At 51.9% G+C, this 26,037-nt stretch overlaps 1 protein-coding gene across 4 annotated transcripts in view; it reads left to right on the top strand.

Annotated features, from left to right (window-relative positions):
* IFT122 (intraflagellar transport 122) overlaps positions 1-24,329 on the top strand; it is a 64,926-nt gene extending 40,597 nt beyond the window's left edge. For 2 of the 4 annotated variants that reach the window (XM_019746757.2, XM_019746774.2), the window contains 13 exons: positions 1,735-1,896; positions 6,031-6,197; positions 8,893-9,064; positions 10,557-10,659; positions 12,503-12,643; positions 13,799-13,893; positions 17,197-17,297; positions 19,174-19,339; positions 20,306-20,417; positions 21,068-21,193; positions 22,870-22,946; positions 23,239-23,403; positions 23,886-24,329. In XM_019746757.2, coding sequence (XP_019602316.2) covers positions 1,735-1,896; positions 6,031-6,197; positions 8,893-9,064; positions 10,557-10,659; positions 12,503-12,643; positions 13,799-13,893; positions 17,197-17,297; positions 19,174-19,339; positions 20,306-20,417; positions 21,068-21,193; positions 22,870-22,946; positions 23,239-23,403; positions 23,886-23,975 — 1,677 coding nt within the window. In that variant the 3' untranslated portion in view covers positions 23,976-24,329. The remainder of the gene's footprint in view (positions 1-1,734; positions 1,897-6,030; positions 6,198-8,892; positions 9,065-10,556; positions 10,660-12,502; positions 12,644-13,798; positions 13,894-17,196; positions 17,298-19,173; positions 19,340-20,305; positions 20,418-21,067; positions 21,194-22,869; positions 22,947-23,238; positions 23,404-23,885) is intronic. The other 2 variants (XM_019746766.2, XM_074312959.1) reach the window with 2 other exon arrangements.
* The last annotated feature ends 1,708 nt before the right edge of the window (positions 24,330-26,037 follow it).

The following is a 26,037-nucleotide window of genomic DNA, read 5'->3' as shown; positions in this document are numbered from 1 at the left end:
GCTTCTGGTGCAACCCACACTCTCTCTTCCCCTCCCCCGGCAACATCATAAGGAGTGTCTGTGTCTTCTGTTGCTTACTTACCTGCATGATGCTTTGCTCAGAGCCATCTACCCGTAATGCCCAGTTTTACTTATGATCAGGGGTGGCATTTGTGAATTGTCTGGTCTCTATCTAGAGGTCTTAATCTGAAGCCATAGAACATAAATTTTCTCTATGCACAGGTAACTGACCTCTGTGAGGGCCGCCTTTCATGATTTACCAGCTCTTACCGAGTTCCTGTCTTATTGCTGCCTCTTCTGTGCTATGAGCTGGCGGTCGGTTAAAGTAAACTTGTAAGAATTGTCTCTTGAAAAAGAGTAAAGGGCCTTCGAGTGAGGACACATTTGGGCTGCTCTGAGGCCTTAGTTGCTTGTTTCTAGGCACTCGGTATTATTCCGAAGAACTGAGTTTCCTTCCTAGGCTCCTTTGACAGGTGAGCAGTAACTGTACTAGTAACGAGAAAGACTGTCCGCCCAGATGGCTTCACGCATTCTGAATATGCGTAAATCATTTTTCTTGATCATGGTGCTATTCTGTGGCCTAGAGCGGATTATGGCCTAAATTCCATGCCTAGTGAAACCTATTTCTTTATTTCACTGCAAAATTTTAATTCATTTCCTCCAATTAGGAATTGTTCATTTGGCTGATTAGCCTAAACTATGTGTAGTTTCTTTTTGGTTTTTTAAATTATTTCTGTCAGTGGGGAAGCATGTTGCCTCCAGCTGTTAAAACTTTCACCAGCTTGTCTGGGAGTTTGATTCAACATCTCATCTTCCTCCACTGTGATACACTTTCTAGAAAACAAGCAAAAGGAAACTGCTGGGAATGAGAGATTGGGTGCTATTGAGTGTTTACAAATACTTGAGCTGTAGACTAATGAGTGTTCCCTAACACAGGAGGAAGGAGTATGCCAGTCATTTCCCTTCCTCCTCAGCTCTGCTTGGATGTGTCTGTGTGTGTGCACATGTGCGTGTGTGTGCACACACAGCTCAGCTGTGTTGGGGGAACATCACTTAAACCCAAGGTGGTGGGATGTGGTGCAAAGGGCATCTGGACTCGGACTGAACCCAAATGCCAGCTCTGTGTGACCGCCGCCTGCTCCTCTTCTGAGTCTCAGCTGCCCTCAGCAGGGTGCCTCGGTGGTACAACCCCCCTTGGGTCCATGTGGGAAGTGTGTACCAGTGCCTAGTGGGTGCTCGGCATGTGGCATCACTCACCTCCACTTTAGAGACAGGACACAGTCAGGCTCGTTATCTTATTTTGTTGTTCTTCTTCTCTGGAAGAACCCTGCACTTTCTCCTTGTCTGCCATCATTGTGAGTCACGACCCAGCCAAACCAGGCCTGGGGCCTTGAGAGATCTTGGGAGCTCCAAGGAGTGGGCAGTACACACCATCCTAAGTATGCAGTTGTTTCCTTAGAAGAATATGCAAGAAAGCAGCCCTGAGGAATTTCCATTAAACAAACAAAAGTTTGTATCTCTTTTGATCGTCCCTCCTCTGGAAAAAAAACCTGCTTTTGTTGTTAAGCATTCCCACCAGAAACCTAGGTGAGAGACACAACAGCCCAGGAGCCAAGTGTAGGTTCCAGTAGGAAGGCCCAGGGGCTTAACTTGAAATAGCAACATCTAACCTTTGTAAAGGCTGCTTCCTGCCATGGCTGCAGAGGCCATTTCCTGTGCTTCTAATTTTTCCAGGAGAGGAAGAAGCGGGGAGAGCCCAACAATGACCTGTTTCTGGCAGATGTGTTTTCCTACCAGGGGAAGTTCCACGAGGCCGCCAAACTGTACAAGAGGAGCGGGCACGAGAACCTCGCACTGGACATGTACACTGACCTCCGCATGTTTGAGTATGCCAAGGTAATGCCCCGCATCCCGGCTGGAGCTGCCCGGAAGCCACCAGCCTTCTGACAGTGTGGTGTCCGAGTTGTTTACCCCAAGAGGTGGTACAGGCAGAAAACAGCAATGGAGGGCAAACTGGTCGGCAAAGGAACCATCAATGACCACTGGTTGAAGCTGACCTAAAACTGACCCTCCAGGGTGACATCAAAGGGACAGAATATGACAGTTCAGACCTTTGTCATGACAGAACTGGCTGGACTCTGAGTGTGAACCAGCAGAGTCCCTTCGTTAAGTGTTCAGAGTTAGGGCGTTAGGATTGTCTCTCACAAATTCTCTCAAATCCTTGTTAGAAGCCACCGAACATCAGTGTCCTCAGGCCCGAGCAGTTCTGCCAGCCTCATACAGGACAGTGTGCTTCACTCTGGCCAAGGTTTCCTAAGCATCTGCTCTGAGTGGCACTGGCCTTCACACTGGGCCTTGGAGACGCTATGATCCCCCTGCCCTCTGGCGCTCGCACAGTGTGCGTCCTGGCACCCGGACGGGTGCAGCATGGCTCCCACCCATCAGCGGGGGTGATGGTGGAGATCTCCCCTTGCATTTGGAGGGCCCCAGCAGGTATGGGTGCATGAAGGAGAGCTTCCTGGAGCAGGCTGAGGGCTTGTGTGAGCATGAGTCCCACTGAGGAACCCCGATCCCGGGACACTTGCAGTTTAGCCTAACGCGAGGTGAAAAGAGCCTTGGCCCCATCGAGGAACCAGGCTCTTCCTTCCGCTGAGGTGCTTTTGTTAGCCTGCCTTTCCCGGTAGTGTCAGAAGAGGCTTCAGAATGTTACTAAATGAGTCATCAACCACAACCAATTAGTGGCTATTAATGTCAGTTATCTAGCTCACAAGTTCAAGGTGGAAAATCCTCCCCATTTTTTTCCTGCTCTTCTATTCCTGAAGGTGGCTGTGCTCTTTTATCTTCCACCATCTATGAGAAGGGGGCGGAAGGTTGTGTCTGGGTCACTGTGATGTGTTCCAGGGCTTTGTGGTCATCAGTACCTGGACGAGCCTGGTCCGCAGCCTGTCTCTTCACCTTGGTGGTTCCTTCACTCCGTCCCTCAGATCTGGGTACTTCAGGTTCCCCCACTTTGCCCTCTTCAAATTTTTTACACCCCCTTACACTCCCAACACACACATATACAGTTTAACACTGCAGTCATTCTGAGAACACCTAAATGAGTGCATCTCTTTCTGGGGATTTCCTTTAAACCGAGGCCAAAACTTAAGCTAAAGAACTGAATCCTAGGGGTAGAATTTAGGCATTAGGAGAGCTGGCTGTGGTTGTTCTTTGGAGCCTCGGAAACCTCCAGTAGGCATCTGTGGTGCAGTAGACCGCATCTCACCTTGGCACCCAGAGAGCCTATGTGAGTCCTGGTCCTTCCGATGGGTGACTGGGGAAAGCCTCTTGACTTTGCTAAGCCTCCATTTCCTTCTTGCAGAGTGACATAACTGCAGCTCAGCTTAGTTCTGAGAATTGCACAAAATAATGTATGAAAAAGCCCAAGCTTTACAAAGGCCAAGCTGTAGAAAGGTTAGGAAAATGAGAGCAGCCAAGCATGACCACAGAGTGGCTGTTCTTCAGACCTCTCCCTGGTCAGCCTCACTCCTGCCCCCACACGGAGGCCCCTCCTCACGCTTTGGGTGGGCTTTGTGCTCCCACACTCTCCCGCCCAGAGATGCAGCCCATTTACACACTCCATCTGGTCTGCCTCTCTATGAAGGCAAATACCTGGGGGTTGTTTTCAGTTGTAGTTTTTTGCTTTTTTCTTTCTTTTTTTTTAAAATCACAATTCCAAGTAGGTTGGTTCCCTTTCAATTCCCTCCCCCCAATAGTTTGAGAAAATGTGTACATGCACATTATGTCGGGGGTGGAGGGATATAGTACTTATTAACATGGCATGTTTTTGTTTATTTGAAACTTGCTTCCCAAGGTTCAATCTGGTTTTCAGAAAATTTTTAAATTACATTCCCACGTACAAATAAATTGTATGCTTTCTGGATAAGTGACATGTTTATATGGTGATAAAGGGAATTATAATGCTCTTAACTCTTATGTAGTATGTCCTTATCAAAATCACCAAGCATGAGAACACTGTTTAGTCTCATTCATCACTCAGCACAACCTCTTTCTGTCTACTTTAGGGCAAAGTCTTTGCCATGCCCCCAGATAATGTGTAAATTAGCTTCATGGAACCAAAGAACCTTTGAAAACCCAGTTTGTTGAGCCTTGAAGGAACCATTTAGACTCAGCTTCAATTAGGTCAGAGCTCCTGGAACGGGACTGTTGGGCTGAAGGAGGCTCCCTCAAGCCTGTGAACTGTGTGCCTGGCTGGTCTCCTCATTGACGACCCAAATTTATGGCTCACTTTTGGTCTCTGACCCTTCTCCCTATGGTCGCAGCAAGTCCACTTGGAAGGGCATTTCTGATCTCATACGATGCCTGTTTTCCCCAGCTGTTAACCTCATCTAACCAACCAGGTTAGCAGAGCTTCCAGCTTTGCGTTGGCATAGAATACACATTGTAGTAGCTGCTGAGAAGAAAGACTGTATCTGTAATGGCCCAAACTAGCCATCTTCAGAGAGTTAGTGGCTGTTTTCCAAGCTCCTTTCCTTTCCCCTGGGTGAACTCCAGAGGGACCGAAGGCCAGCGAGGTGGGCCTGTCTTTTATTGGCTCGCCAGCATCTGGGTAGATGATGTTCTTTCCACCCCTTAAAATAGTTGGTTGCCTTAGGCCAATCTAATATATTATTTTAGGGGCTACACAATTACCCTGAAAGCAAATGGAAAAAAAAAAAAAAGAGAGAGAGAGAGCGCTAATTGTTCAAGTAGGTTTTTAGCATACCTTGACTGCACTTTCCTGACAGATGAGTGCTAATCATGGGGAAAGCAGTGCTTTTTTTGTACTTTGTGAGGTTGACACAGCGCACTCTCTGCAGGGTACATTATTCCTAAGACAAACCGCTTCTTACCAGTAATGCAGATCTGGGCTCTCAGTGCTCTTAATTTCCCTTTTTGAAAAGCCCCACCTTTAAAAATGTCAGCACCAAAGCTGCCTCAACTATGATGAACTCCCACGTATATATTTTGGGAAACTATCCTGAAAAGAGGTGATTTTCTGAGGCTGTTTCTCACGCATTCTAGGGCCAATCCTGGGAAGCTGGGCCTGGCCCTTCAGAGACCCCTTGTTGTGGTGGAAGGAACATGGGCCCTCATGCTTTGACCTCTTTGCCTCCAGATCCATAGGCCTCTCTTCCTTCAGAGCTTCTCTCCAGGCCCCTTTCCGCACCTCAGATCCCCAGTGTCCTCCTGCTGTCCCCACTCCTGCAGACCTGATGTCCAGACAGTGTGATACTATCCAGTGGAGAAGTAATTAACCAAAAACATTTGTGCTCTTTATCTGCCCTAGGCAAATAGCTGGGGGAAAAACCAATGGGATGATGCTCTAAGTTCAGGCAACAGACCTGATTCAGAAAACTGATAGAAATAGTACTTCCAGTGTGGTGGTGATGGAGGGGAGGGGGCAAAGAGGCCTTCCTAGACTCGGTGAATCGTTTTGTCTAAGTTGAAGGGACCACGTGCTCAGCTTCACTCTGAGGCATGTGGTATGATCCCTGTTTACCTGAATAAATATTGTAGGTCTGAGTATTCAAAATTGTACAACCAGATTGTAGAGTCACTATATAGCAATAGTCACATATACATCAAACTATATGAGAGAGAAAGAGAGAGAGAGAGAGAGAGAGAGAGAGAGAAGAGAAAGTAACCCTCCACACTGCAGTTTGTGTACAGTACTGCAAAGAGTCTGGAAAGTGCTGTCTAGCTGAAGAACAAATGTCCCTTAGTTGGAAGGGCAGGAAGTGCTGAGGCCCCTCGTCCTTGACGCTGTCCCGGTACCCCCAGGGACCCCTATGGGGCGGCCTGTGAGCACCCCTCCCTGACACCTGGGACGCCCCCAGTCAGCCATGCAGGGATGAGCCCACACTTGCATCCTGATCGCCTGCTTCAGCCAAGTGGAGCCTTTGCTTGCTCCAGCTTTCGGCAGCCTGACGTAATGCTGGCAGCAGGAAGTTCTAATTCGGAGTGTTTTTGTTTGTTGTGCTTCCTCAGGATTTCCTTGGATCTGGAGACCCCAAAGAAACAAAGATGCTAATCACCAAACAGGCTGACTGGGCTAGAAATATCAACGAGCCCAAAGCCGCTGTGGAGATGTACATGTCGGCGGGAGAGCACGTCAAGGCCATCGAGATCAGCGGTGACCATGGCTGGGTTGACACGTAGGTTTTCAGTCCCTGCCCCAAGAAGCATTTGGCGGCATATCATGTCATGTCAGCTCTTCATTTTGACTGACAAGGAAAAAAAATAGTGTTTCTCTAAATATCTAATCCGAATGTGGTAGTAACTAGGGTGTTGGGAGAGACAGAGATTGAATGAGGCATTTGCTGCCTTTGAGGAGCTTAGCGAATTCCTCAGGGAAAGGGTGGGAGGGAGTGAGAGGGGGAGACACCCAGGTGTTGGCATTGCCATTCCCTGAGCCCTCCCTACCAGCCAGGCACTGCGGTACCTTGCAGGCATCTGGTTCTCCCCTCCTCCCCCCTCTGCACCCTAAGTGTGGGTGTTTCCATGCCCATCTTCCACATGAGGAAACCAAGGCTGAAGGACCAGTGATCACACAAAGCAAAATAGCTGGCATGTCGTGAAGCTGAGCTTCAAACTGACCTGGCCAACGTCAAGGCCCATAACACCGGTAATGGTAGGAACTGGAAAAGAACAAGAAAAATTGCTGGCACATCAGGAAAGGAGATGTGAATTCTCACGGGAGGAACCATAGATGTATTCTAGAAGGTAGTCACGTGAAAGGCCTTGATGCATTTTAAGAGGCAGAGCTGGTAGGAAGGGGCAGGACATGTAGGCCAGAAGAGCAGCAGAAAACGAACAGGTTGGCTGTGGTTGGAATAAAAGGTGTAGGTGTGAAGGACAGCTGACTGTGGGCAGGGTGTCTGGGAGGGTCTCGGGTGCCAAACAGGCATTTAGATTTGTCAGTAAGTAGCAAGGATCCCTTGTCAGGGCTGTGCTGTCGGAAGCCCACTTAGGCAGTGGGTGTAGAATGGAGGTGAAAACTACAGGAAGGGAGACCAGATGAGTGGCAGTGCAGCAGACCAGGGAGAAATATGGTGGCTGAGGGAATGAGCGAGGCAGGGAGGAGGCAGAACTGACAGAATGGGGTCGTCGGGGTGGGGCCAGGCGAGGGGGTTGCAGGCTGGTTCTGAGCTCTGGGCCTGGTAGTGGGAATGCCACTCGCCAAGGTAGAGAACAGAGGAGAGAGCAGGCTTGGGTGGGGCTGCCGGACAGAGGATGGATTCAGTGTTGGGACCCTTAGAGTATCAGATCTCCAGGGGGAAGTCAGGGAAAGTGGGCTTCATGCTCGTACATGTATGTGTATGTGTGTGTGCACGTATGTGTGTGTGAGGGGGGGAACGTGTGCGTAGTATATGTGTGCACGCTGCCATAGCTGTTAGAGAGCAAGTGAGGGAGCGGCTCCTGAGGTGGGCTCAGTCTGAGCCCGAAGGGCTGTTGCCTGTCCTGTGGTCCACAGGGAGTGGTGGCCCAGACAGGACCTGGGGAGGGAAAAGGGCTGGTTAATAACTAAGTCACCCCTGTGAACCCCACCATGTGGTCGGCGTGTGTGTCCAAGAATAAAGTTTCTTCAAGAAAGAGACACAGATTTTGCCCCCCAATTTATTCTTTCCACAAAAGGGATGGTACAGGAGAGAGCCAGGCAGATTTAAGTCCGCTCTCTCCTCTAGTTCTTCACTTCTCTTTCTTTTGCAACTGATACGTATCAGGTTACCTTGAGGAGAGACTTAACTAGTTCAGGAAAGAGACATTCAGCATGTTTTGCCCTTTCCAGGCTGTAAAAGTGTCTCTTCTTCAGGGATATTTGATTTGATGGGTGGGGCTGAGGGGGTTCTAAGGGGTTGCCTGTGCCATCTTTCCCTAAAAATGTGTCGCTTCTCTGCTGAGAAGTGTTATTTTTAGATGCCATTATTATTCTAAGTACAGATTGACAGGCCTCCCTGAGCTTGCCTGTCTCTGAGACAGGGATCTGTTACAGCTGCTTCCCTTTCCTTTCTCACAAAAAGCAAGCTGGGTAGGACCCCTTTCTCCTGGGAGAGCTGGTTTTACTCCAAACCCTGGCCTGACCAGGGGGAACAAACATGTTCCATTCAGCCCCCATGTCCCCACAAGCAGTGGGAGAGCCGGTCACCATTGGGGAGAAGTGGTGAGCCAGCAGTCCCTGTGGCCCCTCCCCCGTGGTTAGCACCTTGGCCAGGAGAGTTGGCACAGCCAGGATTTCCTGTAGGCCTTCCTTCCAGAGCCCAGAGCAGGCCCCACACATGCCGCTTCCTGTAGAGGTCACCTCACTGAAGAATTGTCATGCCTCTGCCTCTACTTTCTCATGAGAATTCCCCAAACCATGGTGGAAAGAGCACTTTGCCACTTCCTGGCTGCAGTCTTGGGCAGGTTGCTTCACCTTCCACCCTAGTCTTTAGTCTTTTCATTTGTAAGATGGGAATAACAGCACCACCTCGTAGGGTGGTGGAGATTCAATGAGATCTCCCATGTGAAAACTCATGGTGCTCTGCTTGGTGCAGTAGGTGATCAGTAGATGTTCATGTCACTCCCCAGATCCTGCTGCATCGATTAGTAACTCCTATGGAAGGCACGTGAGGGGGAGGCGGGGGATGGTGTCCTTTAGCAGGCAACCTCTCCCAGTCACTAGGACTGTTTTTGGAATGTGTATTCACTCATTTAATAACCCCCCTCGAGCACCAGGGACTGTGACACCATACTGAGCCCTGGGAACATCAGCGTGAATCAATACAGAGCCCGCCCTGGAGAAGACCCCAGGAGCCCATGCCGCTTCCTTCCACAGGAGGCCATCTCCTCCCTCTGTGCTTGCCTCTGCAGGTTAATCGACATTGCCCGTAAGCTGGACAAGGCCGAGCGGGAGCCCCTGCTAATGTGCGCTCACTACTTTAAGAAGCTGGATAACCCTGGCTATGCTGCGGAGACCTACCTGAAGATTGGTGACCTGAAGTCCTTGATTCAGCTGCACGTGGAGACCCAGCGCTGGGATGAGGTGAGGATAGAGCATGCCTCATGGGTTAGGGGGCCCCGCCTAAGCCCTTGGCCACAGGGGGCTTTTGGGGGTTTGGATGGAGAGCAGATGCCCTCATTGTGGGAATGAATTGCAGTCAGGAGACTTAACCTCATTACAGTCAGGAGACTTAACTGTGAATTCTCTGAGCTAGATTATCTTAGAGGGCCTTTGGTACTAGCTTTCCATTTGTTCATTCATTCATTCATTCATTCATTCATTCAGAAAAGCTTTATGGACTGATGGCTCTGTTCCAGGCCTGTGATAGAGACCAGGGATGTGAGAATTAATGTGACAGCACCCAGTACCTGCTGTTGGTCTGAGCTGCCTCTGGCCAGCATCACAGGCTAATGCCTCTCTGACGTGGAGACACACCTATGTGACATTTAAAACATTCTGGGCGGCATTTTGGCAGAAAATGTCACCCACACATTCCAGGTGCAGGCTGCCAGAGCAATTTCAGGGGTCAGGCTCCTCCTCCTCCTTCTTGCCTACCTGCCACTCCCACTCCTGATCTAGGCTCCTCTGGCCTGAGGGACAGATGAGAATAATTAGCCAGGTCAGCAGGAAAGATGGCTGAGGTGAGGCTGTAGAAGCAGCTATGTGCTGCCCTTTCTGTGGCTGGAACGCACCTTCCAACTCACTGGCTACCTGTGCCCTGGATTGAAATTCATCCCCGAGAGCATTAGAGGTTGCGCCCTAAGTCCTTACCCCGCCTCACCTGCCCAGCATGGTCTAGTTTATAGAGCCAGAGCGAGACCTTTTCTAGGTGTGATGTGTCTGACTCCTGTCTGCCCTCTGAGCTGCTCCATTTGGTTAGGTGACAAGGTCACGGATGAGAAAAGGTGGGGCTAGGGACAGAGGCAATAATCACTTCTCAAGATGAATTTATCAGGAGATTTCTGAAGCAGCATAAATTGGAACATCTTGGAACCACTCAGTCCTGGCTATATGTCAGGCAAACTTTCTCCCGTTGCCACATACTGTCCCCCGTGACTCATTTCCGATTCTCCTGGCCTGACAGGTGGTTCTGGGGCTTAGATAAGCAGTCGCTGGGTCCCATACAGCACCAATCCACCGTCATCTTTGACAGCTAATACACAGGATGATGATAATGTCAGTTCTGTTTCCTTAGGTGTCGCCTGCAATTAAAAGAAATCTGTTTGCAGCGCCACAGGAGCCCACGCAAACCCTCAAAATAAAATGTTTCCGATTCTGTGCCGCTTCTATGGTCCAGAAACAGACTGTGTTGTGTAGTGAATCCAGTTGCTTGCATATTGCTGTTAATTGCCTTTTGTTTTCAAAGAGCTGATTTGTTTTTGCGTTTCTGGGGGTGGTGGAGGGGAGGCACTCTCCCCCTCTGAGTTGTCAGGCTGGCAAAATATGACATCCCTAATGGATTCAGCCAAGTGCCGTGTTTTCATGGGGGCTACGGGGGCTGCTTTATTACGAATGCATTTGCTCCTTCCTCCAGGCCTTTGCTCTGGGCGAGAAGCATCCCGAGTTTAAGGATGACATCTACGTGCCCTACGCTCAGTGGCTAGCCGAGAACGATCGTTTTGAGGAAGCCCAGAAAGGTAGGCCACGCAGACTGGCACCACGCTGAAGGGCCTGCCCAGATACACATTCCAGGAAGGCTGCCGAGCCCCTCCCATTGTAGGCCCTAAGAAGCATGACTTTATCTGGGGACGCGATGTGTTTAGCAGTGAAACCTGGGAAGGAACGTAGTGGAAAGAACGTAGGCTTTGGAGTCGGACACACCTGGGTCCATGACTCACCTGCCTCAGGACCTCAGGCAGGTCCTATCTCCTCTCTGAGCAAAGTACCATGCACACGAATCTGTCTTTCCATTTAATCCTCACAACAGCCCTGTGATGGAGGTACCATTTTGTAGATGAGAACACTGACGTTGGAAGAGGAAAAGGGATTTGCCTGAAGTCCCACAGCAAGGAAGTGGCAGAGAGGGAATTTGAGCCAAGGCGGGGTGAGGACAAAATGAGAGGACTCCTACAGAGTCTAGCGCTGTCTCACCTGCCACTTTCCTCTACCACGAATAGAAACTTGGATTCTCTTTCTGGCTCAGATAAATGGGGTGTCCTCTGCTCCTTGGCATTTCCCCTGGTAAAGTGGGCCGCTCACCAGGTTTGGCAGTTTCTGAAAGAGGAGTGAAAGGGAGTATAGAGCTTTAACTGGTAATAATAATTTCAAAATGTGACTGCCTTCTCTGTGTCAGGCACTGGCTGGGCCCTTATCTGTGTGTAGTTAATCTTAAATCTCTGCAGCAGCCCTGCAGAGACACAAAGCCAGAGAGTGACACAGCCCGAATTGGACCAGGATGTGTCTGGCTAGGGAACCTGACTCTTCTGCTAGGTTTTGCTACCTCTTTAGGAATTCTTCTAATTGAAGTTGGGTGCGTCATATTCCATAGCATCTCATTTACATGTGGTATGGTAGCGGTTGCCACTCCAGACACATTTTGGAACAAACGTCTCCCTGTCGGAGTTCCTCAGCTAAAAGCCCCCTTTGAAGGACAGCGTGTTCTCTACTGCTTCAGCATTTCCAGAGCACCCAGTTGTTGAAGTAGCTGCATGTTTGGGCAAAACATATCAACCTATCCATCTGTCTGTGTCTGCCCTTCCAAGAATCTATCGCCATAGTAACTTGGTACTCAGACAAGAGATTGGAGATGAGAGTGGAACAAAGGCCAGACCTTTTCCTTCTCTAAAGCTGAAGATTTGGATCTAAGCTGGATGATCACATGTGGGCAAATGTCACAGCTGGAAGTGCTTCCCTGGCAGCTCCCAATGACCCAAGGGTCTGGCACATAGTAGGTATAGGAAATTTCTCTTAAATGGGTGTAGGAATGATTGAGAGATTATTTCTTTGCTTGTTTTCACAAATGTTTGGTTGCTAGAGCGAAGCCAAAATTTTTTCAAGATTGTCATCAAAATAACTCAGTTGACCGATTGAGGACTTGAGTTGGGCTCAGTTCTGTGACCTCGGGCATGCCACTTTACCTCCACCTCGCAGAGCACAACTTAAAAAGTCAGATCGTGTCATGTCACCTCAGAAGTCACAAGGCTTTGCCCTGGAGTGGGGCAGGGGCAAAACCTCACTGATAAAGAGCAACAGTTTCGTCCTCAGACTTTGCCCTGCAGTTTGGTCCCTCAGGTTTTCCTGGCTGCCGTGCCTTTCCAAAGTCGGTTGCCTTTTCCCAGCCAAAAAGGAGCATATCTCACTGTAGTTTTTTCAGGACATAGCCTCAGTTATTTATAGCCTTCGGCCTGAGAGGCGCATCCCAGCAACGAACTGCCACAGATGGTCTGACGAGTGTCCTACGTCTCCAGCAAGCAGCCCCTTGCGAGCCCCGCAGGAGTCCCTCCAACTCCCCCAACTGCGTGTGCTTTTGTGCCCCCCCAGCGTTCCACAAGGCTGGGCGGCAGGGGGAAGCGGTCAGGGTGCTGGAGCAGCTCACACACAACGCCGTGGTCGAGAGCAGATTTAATGATGCTGCCTGTTATTACTGGATGCTGTCCATGCAGTGCCTCGATATCGCTCAAGGTAAGTAAACACCAGCCAGGCCCTCTCTGGCACCAAGATAAACATCGAGAAAGCTGGGACGTTTTAATTAAAGCCCTGGGCTTGTTTATGGGGTGTATTGTCCGAAACCCTGCCTTGAAGAGGCGTAATCTGGTGTGTCATCTTTTTCCCGTTTGCCCGTTTGCCCGTAAGCTACAGGATGGGATGAGGGCCCTCCTGGGATTGCAGATGGGAAGTCCTGCCCTGTGTTGCTAATTCAGAACATACCGATCCCCTGCTACCTGGGAGCCCATAACTGGACCTGAGTGAGCTCTGGTTTTAAAAAAATATATGTAATGAAGAGATGAAAAAGAGATCACTTTACAAATAACACACTCCAGATTCTCACTCATTCCAGGAGGAAAATAGTTTCAAAGTTGCTTTCTTTCACAAGACTTCCCATGATGCTCTGAGGGAGTTCTGGAAGAGGTGGCGGGGACAGGGGATGTCCTTATTTAACCAAGGCCAACGTGCAGGAATGGGAAAACACTGGAATTGGAGGCAGCTAGGTGACTTGGAACAAGTCACAGTTCCTTCCCAAACTCTACGTCCCTGTCTGTAGCATGGGGGGGGGGGGGGTTAATCTTACCCTGCTTCCTTCCTAAGTATGCTGTGAGCCTCACAGAAGCCATGGTTATAGTTTGATAAATGTCAAGTCCAGGTGTAGGATGGCATTTTTGTTTTGGCCAATGGTCTGCTTTTGATAAGGAATAGCACAGCAGAAAGAGGCTTGAGGTGAGCATGAATAAAGTCAACGCCTGCCCACACTCCCCGCCAGGCTTCTCTGGTAGCCCTGGGTCCCAGTGGTCACCTTCTTGCCCCAGCTGGTGTTCTCCCAGTGGAATGACCTTGTAGGGTGTAGTGTGGGGTCTGGGAGAACCTGCAGGAAATATCCTCAGACTTTCCCGGACCATGTTTTCTGCCAAGCTGAGACTTTGCTTGTCTTGGGACGGCCCCAGCTCCTAAACACAGCACCTTTGCCATTCACTGCACCCCTTTGCCACTCTCCCCAGCGTAGGTCTGGTGTAGAGGGAGAACTGGCACCAGCAAGAGTGCCGTTCCCTAGCCCTTCCTTCTAGACACAGTTTGACTTGTCTTCTCCCTCCTGCCCTCCTGCCTTCCCACTGCACACCACAGATCCTGCCCAGAAGGATGTGATGCTTAGCAAGTTCCACCACTTCCAGCACTTGGCGGAGCTGTACCACGGCTACCATGCCATCCAGCGGTGCACGGTAAGGTGGCCAGGAGACGGCTGCCTGGCGGGGGAGCCGCTTACCAAACTAGGCGCACTGACATGTTAAAGAGCAGCAAGCAGACCTCTGGATGGAAAGTAAACCCACTGGGCAGGGTGACCTGCCGAGAAATCCTGCTCTCCTCCTGGGAGACAAAATTTGATTTTCTTTGATTAGCTACTTGTTTGACATGTAGCAAGCTGTGAGCTTCTGAATTAGCAAGTCAGAGCTAGAATGGGTGGGTCTTTCTAGTTGCTTGTTTCCGGTTTGGGGGACTCAGGCCGACTCTGGGTTAGTCAGACAAAGGGCTGCCTCTGAAATGATCAGGACATTCTGTGGGGCTCTCTCTCCTAGATGGGTAAAGTCCCAGCTGTAAGCAAAGACCTGAGGTCCCTCCCTGGCCCTGCCACTGGCTTGCTGTGTGACGTTGAGCAATTTACTTCCTCTCTCTGGCCCTTAGTTTCCTTCTCTATAAAACAGGAGTGTTGGCTTGATCTCCGGAGGCCCAAATAGTTCTTTTTAGTTACTCCTTGATTCTTTTGATTAAGCCATTTTAAATCTACCTCCTTCCTGTGGGGGATAGGTGACAGATCGTCATCAGCTTCCTCATTTTGTGTATCCTCAGTCACTTAACAAATATTGATTAAGCTTCTAAGTGTTGATTAAGCTTCTACAATGTGAGCTTATCCTGTGCTGATCAGCCTGGAGGATAATATCAATAACCAACCTTTAGTGAACACTTACTACATACGAGGCAACGTGCTGAGGGCTTCATTGTATTAACTAAATCAAAGCTTTTCAGCCACACTGTGAAGTACATAGTATCATCCCCATTTTAGAGATGAGGAAACTGAGGTGCTGGACAGAGACAGCCCACAGCTAGTAAGTAGGAGAGCCAGGACTTGAACCCAGACAGCCTGGCTCCATAGCCTGTGCTTTTAGTCTCGCTCTGCCGCTCCCCTCTAACTTTGAGAAGGTTCCTACCTGGCCTAACACCCAGCCCCACTGTGTGACCTTCGGCAAGTCGTTTACTTTCCTCTGTGCTGCTGCTTCCTTCTCTATAAAATTGGGGGTAATAACAGTGCCTACTTTATGGGGTCGTTGTGAGGACTAAATGAGTTAATATTAGAAAAGCACTTGAAAGAGTGCCTGGCACAGAGTGACCCTAGGTGAACGTCAGCTTCTCCTACTGCCCGGTACAGAGGCTCCAAAAGAGGTTTCCATTGGTCTGCTCTCCCAGGTTGAGCAATTTACAGTTCTTGGACCATCTCGAAGGCCCGGCCTTCCACCTGGGCACCTCTTTGCCCCTCATTTGTGCTGAACTCTCAGCACATTGTTCATCTCTGGGGAAAGTCTGGCAAGAAAGACTCCTCTGATAGGCTCTGCCTGAGCCACCCATCAAGCCTGCGTCTCATCTCTCACCCACACTAGGGTCAGTGGTCTCAAGGGACCTCATCTTCCCTTACAGTCCTTTCAGGGCCCCTTAGCTCACCTGGAAAGAAGCCACCCCCCAAAAAAGACCCCAAACTCAACTTAGTCTTGAAAGTCGGCCCCAGCTCACTCTCGACTTGCCTGAGTCACACTGGAGCCCAGCTCTTTCTCTCCTCATTCTTTCTCCTTTACACCTGGGGATGTGGGCTTTGTGGGTGGGTCTCCTCTCTGTAACACCTGAGCTCTGCTCCAGGACCTACGTGCAACTGTTGAGCTTGTGACAGCTTCACACTACGTGGTAGCCATGGCTGTTCATTCTAGAAAGGATTCTTTGGGCCATTCCTTTATTCAACAAATTCCTGCTGTGTGACAGGACACAGTGGTGAACAAGACATTGTCCCTGCCCCTGAGGAGTTCCTAGTCTAATAACAAGCAGTTGCAGTACAGTTCCCTCAAAGAAAAGCTTAGAGGCCTAAGAAGACTTCCTGGAGGAGGTGACCCGTAAGCCAAGAGCATGGAGGTAAGTAAGAATGGGGCAAGTGAAGAGGAGAAGGAAGGACATTCCTGACAGAGGTCACATCATGTGCAAAGGCCTGCAGGTGGGTGGTATTTTAGGGTTTGGCCTCAGGGCCCAGCAGAGCAGCTAGGATTCAGATTAGACTAGAATGGAAAGCAGCCGAGTTTTCCTGAGAGCATGGCTTCTTTCCCAGAGGACAGGTGTTCATCCTGAGGTGTTCAACCTCCTCCCCCCGCCCTGTTCTTTCTGGGACATTTCTTAGCTTCCACAGCTAGTACAGTGTAACCAGAGGTAGGCTTCTCTCTGGCTGTCACCCAGAAAAGGATACAGTCTCAGGTTTTCTTGGGTTCTTGGAACTAACAGAGGCTATAGACATATAAGTGAGAACTAAAGAGAGAATGCTGGGCTCTGAACTGAAGTGTAATGTAAAGCGAGTCCTAGTGAATTTAGACCAGTTAAGGCCTAGGTCCTGGTGGCTCGGTGAGGAGGATTGGTCTAGTAAGACCTTTCAGGAAATGTCAGTTTATTACCATGTAAGTGCTTGGGGGGGGGGGGGGGGTGTAGCTGGCCTGATTTAAGCATTGTCATCTAAAGCAGTCTCAGTTTGCACACATTGTGCCGGATTACTTCAAAACAGTATTCTTAACCTTTAATGGACCCTTTCAGATAGAAAATTCCCTGTGGTCTGCTGTGCGGATCTTCTGGCAGCCTCGAGGTACAGAAGACCTATTCATTCTGCTAACACATGTTGAGCGCCTGTGCAATTAGGGCCTGTGCCAGGGGCTGGGCACAGGGATGAGCGCTGAGGGGCTCCACTGCATGTGCTTGTTTGGTGGGCATCGAATGGGCAAGCTGCAGTTGGAGAGCAGAGAAGAGGTGTGCGATTTCATGCTCTGAAGGGTTAACTGCCTCCCATTAAACACACATTTATAATGTGGTCATGTCCTAAATTGCACAGAGGACTTCTCTTTTAGAGCTAATTGGGGACGACTTGAGCTCATGGAAATGGAATCATTACGAACCCCAAAAGCAGTGCCACTCAGAAGACAGACATGCTTGGGCTTTGGAACCGGACCTGGGTTTGAGTCCCAGCTCTGCCTCTTTCCAGCCGCATGATTTGGGCAGATGATGTGTTTGCCCATCAGGACAGTGAGGATGAAAATGTATCCCTCATAGGACTGTGTTAAAGACCACGTGAGACAGTGGCTATCAAGCACCCTGTGTACAGTAGGTGCTCATTAAGCAGATCTGCTCCTTTACTGAAGTATCTTGGAATTATTGGTGTCTGCCTTCCGGGCTGGCCCGGCTGCGGCTCAGTTGAAGAATTCAGTTCCTGTTTGCTTTTCTCGCTGCAGGAGGAGCCGTTCAGTTTCCATCTTCCCGAAACCCTCTTCAACATCTCCAGGTTCCTGCTGCACAGCCTGACCAAGGACACCCCCTTGGGCATCTCTAAAGTGTATCCTCTCTCTTACCCCCGCTCTCTGTCCCACCCCTCTGTCTAATGGCCCCGAGAAGTTCTTTCCAGAGCACTTTGCTGGCAGAACCTTCCCTTTCTCCAGCAGCCCTCAGGGAAGAGAGAGAGCTTACCCGCTGCTGCTGTTTGCTGTAGAAGAGGCCCAGCCAGGAAGGCCAAGGGGCTAGTGCCAAGAGAAGATTGGTTTTCAGGGCTCTCTGGGCTAGACCCAGCACTGGGTCCCCGGCCAACACACTGCCCAAGCTCTCCCGGAACCCACAAATGGGGGCGTGACTGAAATGGAGGAAGCACCAGGCCTTTGGGCTTGGAATCGTCCCTGGAGAGGCGGGTTGGGGGCATTTTTTCTGCCCAAGCACCTGGCCAGGCAGTAGGTGACAAAGCTGCCGTTTGAGGGGGGAGGTGACAAGTATCAGGGCTGGGTTCAGTGGGATGTGTGCTGTGTTCAAGGGCGGGATGCAGCTAAGGCTGGGGCCATGGCCGAGAAGGGTGCCTTGACGTGCTGGCAGCCATCCTGCAGGCTGAGGTAACCAGGAAGATGGTAGAGTAGATATTCCAGCAACGTACCCAGCTCATGGGAGGGCACGGAGGTGAAGTGAATATGGTATGCGGGAGGAGATGAAGCCTGCCCTAGGCAGCTAGCCTGGATGGACAGTGGCCTCTCCTTCTCTTGTTGGTGAAGGCCACAGAGGGACTGTCAGCTGAGAAGGGGCTGCGGGCGTGTGCTGCCAGAAACTACCAGGAAATGACAAATCTTTAAGGTCCCCCAAATCATACAGGTCATAATTATCCCGTTCTCTTCTAAATCTCAATATTCACTCAGCCCCTTCCCAGCCCCATCCCGACCTTCTTTCAGTAAGGAAAAAGGTCCCAGGCCATTTTCTTTTTCCAGGCCCATCATTTACATTTCAGGGGAAACCCCCAAATCAAGCCATGCCTTCATTGACCACACCTGCTGGGGTCTTAGCACCTGCACCTAACCTTTCCAGCAAGTTCCATTCAAGTCAGCAGAATTTGATTGAACCCCTGTACTGAACTTCACCCTATGCTGTCTGCTGGGGACCTGGAAATGGCTCCTGACACAGTCCTTGACTTTGAGGAGTCAGAGTGGAGATACAGACAAGGAAACTCACCTCCCCACTGGGGGTGTGGGGAGCAGGAACCTCGGGCAGGAAAATGGGGTGGAGGCATGGGACTTGGGCCTCAGTGGTTAGCTGAGGCTTGCCAGGGGGAAGTGGAGAAGGGCATTCACAGGTGGGGTGGGGAGGAAGGGCAGGCCGGGCCTGGGCACAGCCAGCATTTGAGGTGACCTGAGATTGAACACAAAGGCTTGTGAGCCTCAGACGGAGGAGCTCCGAGGAAGGCCTCAGCAGACGAGGCTGACACTTAGAATTTGCTGTGACTCTTGGGGAAGTGCAGGCAGAGAGATGTGCTCTGGGAGCCAGACCTCAGGGCGGCTCCCCAGGCAGTCTGGGACCAGGCTCTATCTGACAGAGCTGGAGCAGGAGGGCACTTGTGCCGGGCATTCTAGGGCCTAGCTGGCAGGCTGGGCTAGGTGGGGAGAGTCATTTTGTCCTGGTCAGGGTACAAGATGAGCCATCAGCAGGCCTAGACAACCTAGACAAGGTTAAAATATTAATGGAAACTGCATTGTCTTTATCTCTGAAAAAAATCCCCGAGCATTGATATCCGAGAAACACAGTCACATCCCACAAATGAACAAAGCAGTCCTCAGGCTCCTGCCCGTGCCCTCCTGGCCCCCGCCTGGGCTGTGTTCCAGCACAGGCTCACGCCAAGGGTGGGCATTGCCAGCTCTCGGGCCCCGTGTGGCCTTTGCTGTCCTTAACCCTGTCATCGGCAGGAACACACTCTTCACTCTAGCCAAGCAAAGCAAGGCCCTGGGTGCCTACAAGCTGGCCCGGCACGCCTATGACAAGCTACAGGGCCTGCAGATCCCCGCCAGGTTCCAGAAGTCCATCGAGCTGGGCAGCCTGACCATCCGCTCCAAGCCCTTCCATGACAGCGAGGTGAGGGCATGGCCCCCTTGGGCTAGAGGCTTCTCCTTCTCTCCGACCTCCTCTTTGGACATCTGATGCTTTCTTGCCCGGCCTGAGTTCCATTTGAAAGATGACTGCTGTGCTTTCAGGGCTCTGTGCCCCCTCCCCTCCCTAAGCCGTGATTTGCCAACTCCTTCCACTCTCCCCTCTCCGCCTCCTTTGGTCTTTACTCAGCACCCCTCAGAAACTCCCTTAGGGGTCCGGCTGCAGCCCCCAGCCCCCCTGAGTGCCACAGCCCTGCCCTCCCTTGCTTCCTAGCCCTCCCACGGCTCCGTGCATGCTGTGGCCAGCCCACACTGCTCTGGCCCTAGCCTCTCTCCACAGCTCCATGTCCAGGTAGCTCTGCCTTCACCTCATCCTAGGAGCCCCTGCCCTAGCCCACCTTCTTTCTGGAACCAGGTTATTGCTGTCCAGTAAATCCAACCCATGTATCTGCAGCCCAGCCTGTGCCCCAGCCTTCTTTCCTCTAACACAACCAGCTACTATCTTTCACAGTCCCCTTCTTCAAGCTCTGAGCAGAGATTTGGCATCAGACACACATGACTTCAGGTCCCAGCTCCACCTTTCCTGGCTGTGTCTCAGTCCTTCTGAGCCTCGGTTTTCTCCTCTGTCAAATGGGGATGTGCAAAATAAAAGCTTCCCCACAGGTGGCTGTGAGGATGTGTGAGCCAGCGCAGGTAACGTGCTCAGCACAGCACCTGGAGCATGGTGAGTGGCCAGTAAATGTGGCCATGGTTATTGTCATTCCTGCCAGAACAGTGCTGCTGAGCCCTGCCTGTGACAGCGAGCCCCAAGTAACACGCCTCCAGCGTCTCTGTAGGACCTTACTCTGCTTCACAGAGCACAGAGCCCCAGGCCCAGTGCCCCCTCCCCACGCACCCAGGTGGCCTTTCCTCTGGGCACCCAGGCCCAGTCTGGTGCTTGTGTTTTCTGCAGGAGCTGGTGCCTTTGTGCTACCGCTGTTCCACCAACAACCCGTTGCTAAACAACCTGGGCAACGTTTGCATCAACTGCCGCCAGCCCTTCGTCTTCTCCGCCTCTTCCTACGGTGAGTCCGGCACGTATGGATGGGCACCATTGGATGGCTGGGCTCACTCCACTGCTTATTGGACACATGTGTCCTGATTTGTAAAATGGGGGCAGTGTGACACCCACCATGCCTGACACACAGTCATTCAGCGTTCCCAGAGACAGGACCCACAGTGCTGCCCAAACCGGAAGCATCCACTCCTCAGAAGCTGGTGTGGGGCTTTGCATGACGTAAATGCTCCTGCATGACGTAAATGCTCCAGGAATAGAGGCCGCTGGGTGGGCATTTGGTCTGGGAGACTGAGATGTGTTCTCAAGTCCCAGCTCCTTCTACGTTGATATAGGGTCAGAAGCCCCTTCCTGTAGTTGGGCAGAGGCCTTGCCTCTTCCCTTGGAGAGAGCCCATCCAGCTATTAGGGGGAAGAAGGAGGGGCTAAGGCTCCCAGTTCTCACCCCCCCACACACATGCACACCCCCACCCCACTCCCCGCTGCCCCCAGACATGGTGCAGGCAGGAGGGGGCCCTGCTGCGTGTGGTTGCTTTCAGTAAAGCCTGTTTCTGAGGGGGGAGGACTCTGTGATCCCCCCACCTTCTCTCATGCTGCCCGGCAAGAGCAAGCAGCCCCTAGCTGCCACCGGGTTGCCATCCCCGTACCCTGTGCCCTCCAGAGGTGCTGCACCTGGTGGAGTTCTACCTGGAGGAGGGGATCACTGACGAAGAAGCCGTCTCCCTCATTGACCTGGAGGCGCCAAGACACAAGCACGAGAACAAATGGCAAGAGATCACCAGCAACAGTACCCTGGCACCGGGCTGGGGCTGCGTGTGTGCCAGCCGAGCACAGGGCTTGGGTGCGAGGAGGAGGCGGGACGCCTGATAGGATGGTTGGGCCAGCTGGGGCAAGGGCACGGCAGGCAGTCGCTGAGCAATTGGAGAGGCCCACATGGTGGCAGGGGCACAGGCCAGACATAGGCAAAGCTGGCCAGAGTGAAAGGTGCAGGATGGGACAGCGCGTGCCTACAGGTCCAGAAGTGGCACATGGATGAGGAGACGGGACCTTGGCCTTTACCTGTGCTTCATTCCCCAGAGGGCCCCCCACCCATCCCTGGCTCATAAAAGGCGCTGTCCATGCTTCTGGCCACACAGAGCTGAGGGGCAACTAACATAGCATGTGACCTCTGTATTCATGGCCCCAACTCTTCTAGTCAGGTCCCTTTAATGTACAAGGCACAGAGAGCACGACTAAAGAGGCTGAGCAAGCAAAAGAGTGTGAAGCAGCCGAGCCGTAGGTGGACCCTTAGCCAGATCCACGTGCTCACTTGGCACTGGCAGGAGGCTGCCTTGTCCTTTTGGCTCTGCTGTCTTCTGGGTGGTGTCATTCTTGGGCAGCACCCACCCCTCCCCATCAGCTGTGCAGACACTGCATGCCATCAGCCTTGTGACCCCTCGGAAAGGGTTGACACTCCTCACAGCATGTCAGCCAAAACCCCCAGGCACATCCTTGCTGGAACAACTTGGGCCAAAGGCCACACCTCAGCTTCTTGCTGTGGCCAGGACCGTGTTCATTGATTGTCCTGCTGGACACGGGAGGAGGGCTTCTGCACGCTCCCTCCTGTTAGCACATGCAGCTGGGTCAGCAGGTCTGGGTGGGCTGGGAACCTGCGTTTCTACCAGCTTCCAGGTAATGCCGATGCCATTGGCCCATAGACCACATTTTGAGGAGCAGAGGGAGAGGAAAACCCAGGGAGCTGAAGAAGGGAGACAGAAAACATGTCCACACGCCAGTCCTCTGCACGCACGCACACAGACACACACACACAGATGCTTAGGCTGGATTGTTGCTGCCATCTGGAGCCACGTCCTGTACCTGACCCCATCCCAGCAGCCTCCAGTCCCCGGGGGTCGGGGGGCCTTCCTCATGGGAGTCCCACGGCCTTGCCCTCACATCAGCTCTTCCACCACTGTCTGGCAGAGGTGGCAGCTCCTTAGGGACTGTCAGCCTAACCTGGCTGGCCTCAGGATCTGCAGGAACTCTCACCCCCGTCTCCATGAGCTATGACCTGTGAGGCCATCTCAAGTGCCTGCAAACCACCTGGCAACTCCCAGGTGTTTCCCCAGGAATTGCCAATTTACTGGCCCATCATTTCTATTCCCACACATGGGAGGCCCACGAGAACCATAGAGTGGTCCGTGTGGGGCAGCGGAGAGCCCATCAGAGCTATTTTCCCTCCTTCCCCACCTGTGCACTGGGGCTTGGCCCCACCCTCTGTGATCAGGGCTGTCTGCTCCCTGGCCTGTGTTCCCTCAATTGCTCCATCTGGAGACCTGTCCTGTGGACCCTGCCACCCTTCCCCAGAGCCATAGGGAGACACACAAGGCCCGGATGGAGTGCCTGTGAGTCAGCACATTGGGTGGAGGGCGAGTCTTCTTTCCTGCGTGGCCTCAGGTTCTATCCTTGACCAGACCCCTCCAGATTCTCAGACTCTGAGACTGGACGAGACCATGGACTCCATGGGAGATGACCCATTCACAGCAAAGCTGAGTTTTGAGGTAAGGGTGCCCCCGTGAGTGAGGGGCTGCTGAGGCCAGCAGAGTCTGTTGGGAGGGCGGTGTCAGGTCCCTTCTGTACACGCTCCTTGGTGTGAGGAGGAACTTGCTTCCCGGTGGGGGGCTTGTTGTGACCAGAGATGGCCAACGGGCTACATGCTCTGCCAGGGGAAGCTCTGGGATCTACCCTGGCCACTCGCCCAAATTCTGGGATCGTGAGCCAAATGAACCTGTCGCTGTGGCTGAGGGAGGGCTCTGGTGCCCTGTGCTTCCCACCCGCCCGCCTGCCCTGCAGCAGGGCGGCTCGGAGTTCGTGCCTGTGGTGGTGAGCCGGTCGGTGCTGCGCTCCATGAGCCGTCGGGACGTCCTCATCAAGCGCTGGCCCCCGCCCCTGCAGTGGCAGTACTTCCGTTCACTCCTGCCCGACGCCTCCATCACCATGTGCCCCTCCTGCTTCCAGGTACCCTACCCACTGCCTGCAGCTCATGCAAGGCTCCTGGTTTCTTCTTTCTGCTTTTCCATTTCCCGAATGTCCCCTTGGGGAGGCTGGGCATCTGGGAGGAGCACAAGTGATCCCTGGGCAGCCTTGGCCTTGGCTGTTCAGGGAGAAGAGGCTTAGCTTTCTTTAGGCCCTCCCTCCTCTCGCTTGCATCCCATGTGCTGTCTGGAGCAGACTTGCCCCTGACCCTGGGCTCTCTGTACCTGACCTTAATCCTGGAGGGCTGGACAAGTGTGATTCACCTTTGAACTTCATTTAGAAAACAGGGCTTCAGACCTTTCTCCCCCACCACTCCCAGTCCTTGGACAAAGGAGTCCTGGATCTGGTGTGCTAGCCCTGACTCACTGTGAAGCCAGCCACCTCTGCTTGGAAGGGCAGCAGTCCAGGAGGCTCGGGGCCGATGCCCACAGGCCTGCAGCCCCCGCTCACGGCTCTTTCCTCAGATGTTCCACTCGGAGGACTACGAGCTGCTGGTGCTTCAGCACACCTGCTGTCCCTACTGCCGCAGGCGCGTGGACGACCCCAGCCCCTGACTGACACCGCAGGGACCACCTTCTCCCTCGGGGCCACCTTGTAGGCAGCGTAGAAGGAAGAGAGTTCAACTGTCAGAATGTGTCTTCTGCCCAAATGGAGCTTGTATTTTAGGGAGGGGACGTGTGTATCCACAGAATTCCTATTTATGGCATTTCGTACCTTGTAAATAGCACCAGGAGATGGAGAAGAGAATGTACATATATTTTCTAAGAAAAAAAATCTGGTACTTTCAGAACGGCTCTGAGTTGTTCATGGCAGCCTGCTGGAGTCCACAGATCTGTCAGACCATTAACATGTACACTTTGGGAACAGATTGCCTCAATAATTACAAATAAAAGGGCTACTTATTTTCATCAGTGTCCACATTTTAGCAAATCTTCATATTGTCTGCAACTTAATTTCCTTATGCAAAAGTGCACCTGTTTCTAATTTGATCTGAGCGGAACATTACGTTTGCATTCTCTTAAAATTTAATCTAATCGAAATGGCAATATGGGAGCGAGTAGGGGTATGGGGTCTATTTACTTACATATTTTGGTTTAACGGGGCTCCTTCTTGACAAGAAATAAGATACCTGGCTCCAAAGAAGATGGCAAGGATGGCCCCTCCCCAGAGGGTCTGGAGTCCATGCCTGTCCTCCACTTCCCACCTGGGCCAGGGCCCCGCCTCCACCACCTTTCCCAGCTGCAAAGAGGCCTAAACCCAACCTGAGGCTTTCTCCTTCCCTCCAGCTCCTAAAGCGAGTGGGTTCCAATTGAGGTTCCACTACGGTCCCTTCCCCTGAGCATGAACAGTGATTTGGAGCTCAAGGCCATGGATGGGTAGCAAATAGGAGCTGGGGAGGGAGAGGGCATCTCATGTTGTCCCAGTTCTCCCACCAGCCCTGTGAGGAAGGGTTGATTTCTGTTCTACAGCCACGGGGGTAGGTGGAGGTGCTGGGGCCCAGGGAGCTCACCTGGCTCTGGGTGGGAAGCCCCTCATCTGTCCATCCCTGAGGCCCCTTCCTTTACCCTGCACTCGACCTGCCCAGGAGGGAGCAAGCAACTGCTGTATTCAAAGTCTTGAAGCAAGAGAAATGGGCTGTCAGAGACGGTGTAGAAAACCACCTTCGTGATTAGTGGTACCTTACAGGGCACCTGTGAAGTGGGCAGATCGCAACCAAGGTCCTCATTGGAGGGGTGAAGAGGGGAGCGGGTGCAGAGGCCAGCCAGTGGTGAGTGTCAGAGCTGAACCCATGCCCCACCCCATCTCCCTGCCTCCATCTGCATCTCTCTTTGGAGATGATGGAGAAAGGGAGCCAGACAGTTGTGCCAACAGAACTCCTCCGTTGAGTGTCTAATTACTTACGATCATGCATGCTCTCTCTTGCTAAACATTTATTAATGTGTTAGGATTTCCATTAGCGCATTACTTGAACCGAAATCATTTGCATATGGCTGAGGAAAAGGGGGGGAGAGAGAGAAAACAGTCCCAGCCACCCAACAGGCAGGCGTCAATCACAGTGACAGATCAGATGGTCTACGGCTAGAGGCGGGGGGAGGCGAGAGGGGGCCCAGATGAGACTCCAGCAGGCATCCTTTCAGCCGAATAACACAAAAATGAGGGTATTCCGTGCCAGGTTCTGCTGCCGTAGGGAAGCTGAGCTCTGGAGGCCTGAGTCTTGAGAAAAACAATGACCGTAGTTCCCATTAAGTCAAGTGCTTGCTGAGTGCCAGACCCTGTGCTAAGCACTTTCCATGTATCATCTTATTTCATCCTCAGCGGCCTCCAAGGATGCCCATTATACAGATGATGAAACTGAGGCTTAGCTATGCACTCTTTTCTTTTATTCAACAAATATTTATTGAGCCAAGACAGAACTCACAGCCAGGTACAGCCTGGGTACAGCACCCAGGTGCACATAAGCCTATGTTCTGCTCTCCTGTCCCGACCTGGAGGGGGTCTTGACCATGTCCAGTCCTCTCTCCAAGGCTCAGTTTCCTGGTGCATACAAAAGAGTCCCCTCCAGCTCTGACACTGGTTCAGGTCTCTGACACTGAGGTTCAGTCTTTGTCCGATGAT

This window comes from Rhinolophus sinicus, linkage group LG10 (assembly GCF_036562045.2).
Source record: "Rhinolophus sinicus isolate RSC01 linkage group LG10, ASM3656204v1, whole genome shotgun sequence".
NCBI classification, from domain to species: domain Eukaryota; kingdom Metazoa; phylum Chordata; class Mammalia; order Chiroptera; family Rhinolophidae; genus Rhinolophus; species Rhinolophus sinicus.
Note: the sequence above shows the minus strand (reverse complement) of the source record. Positions and strands in the feature narration are given on the sequence as shown.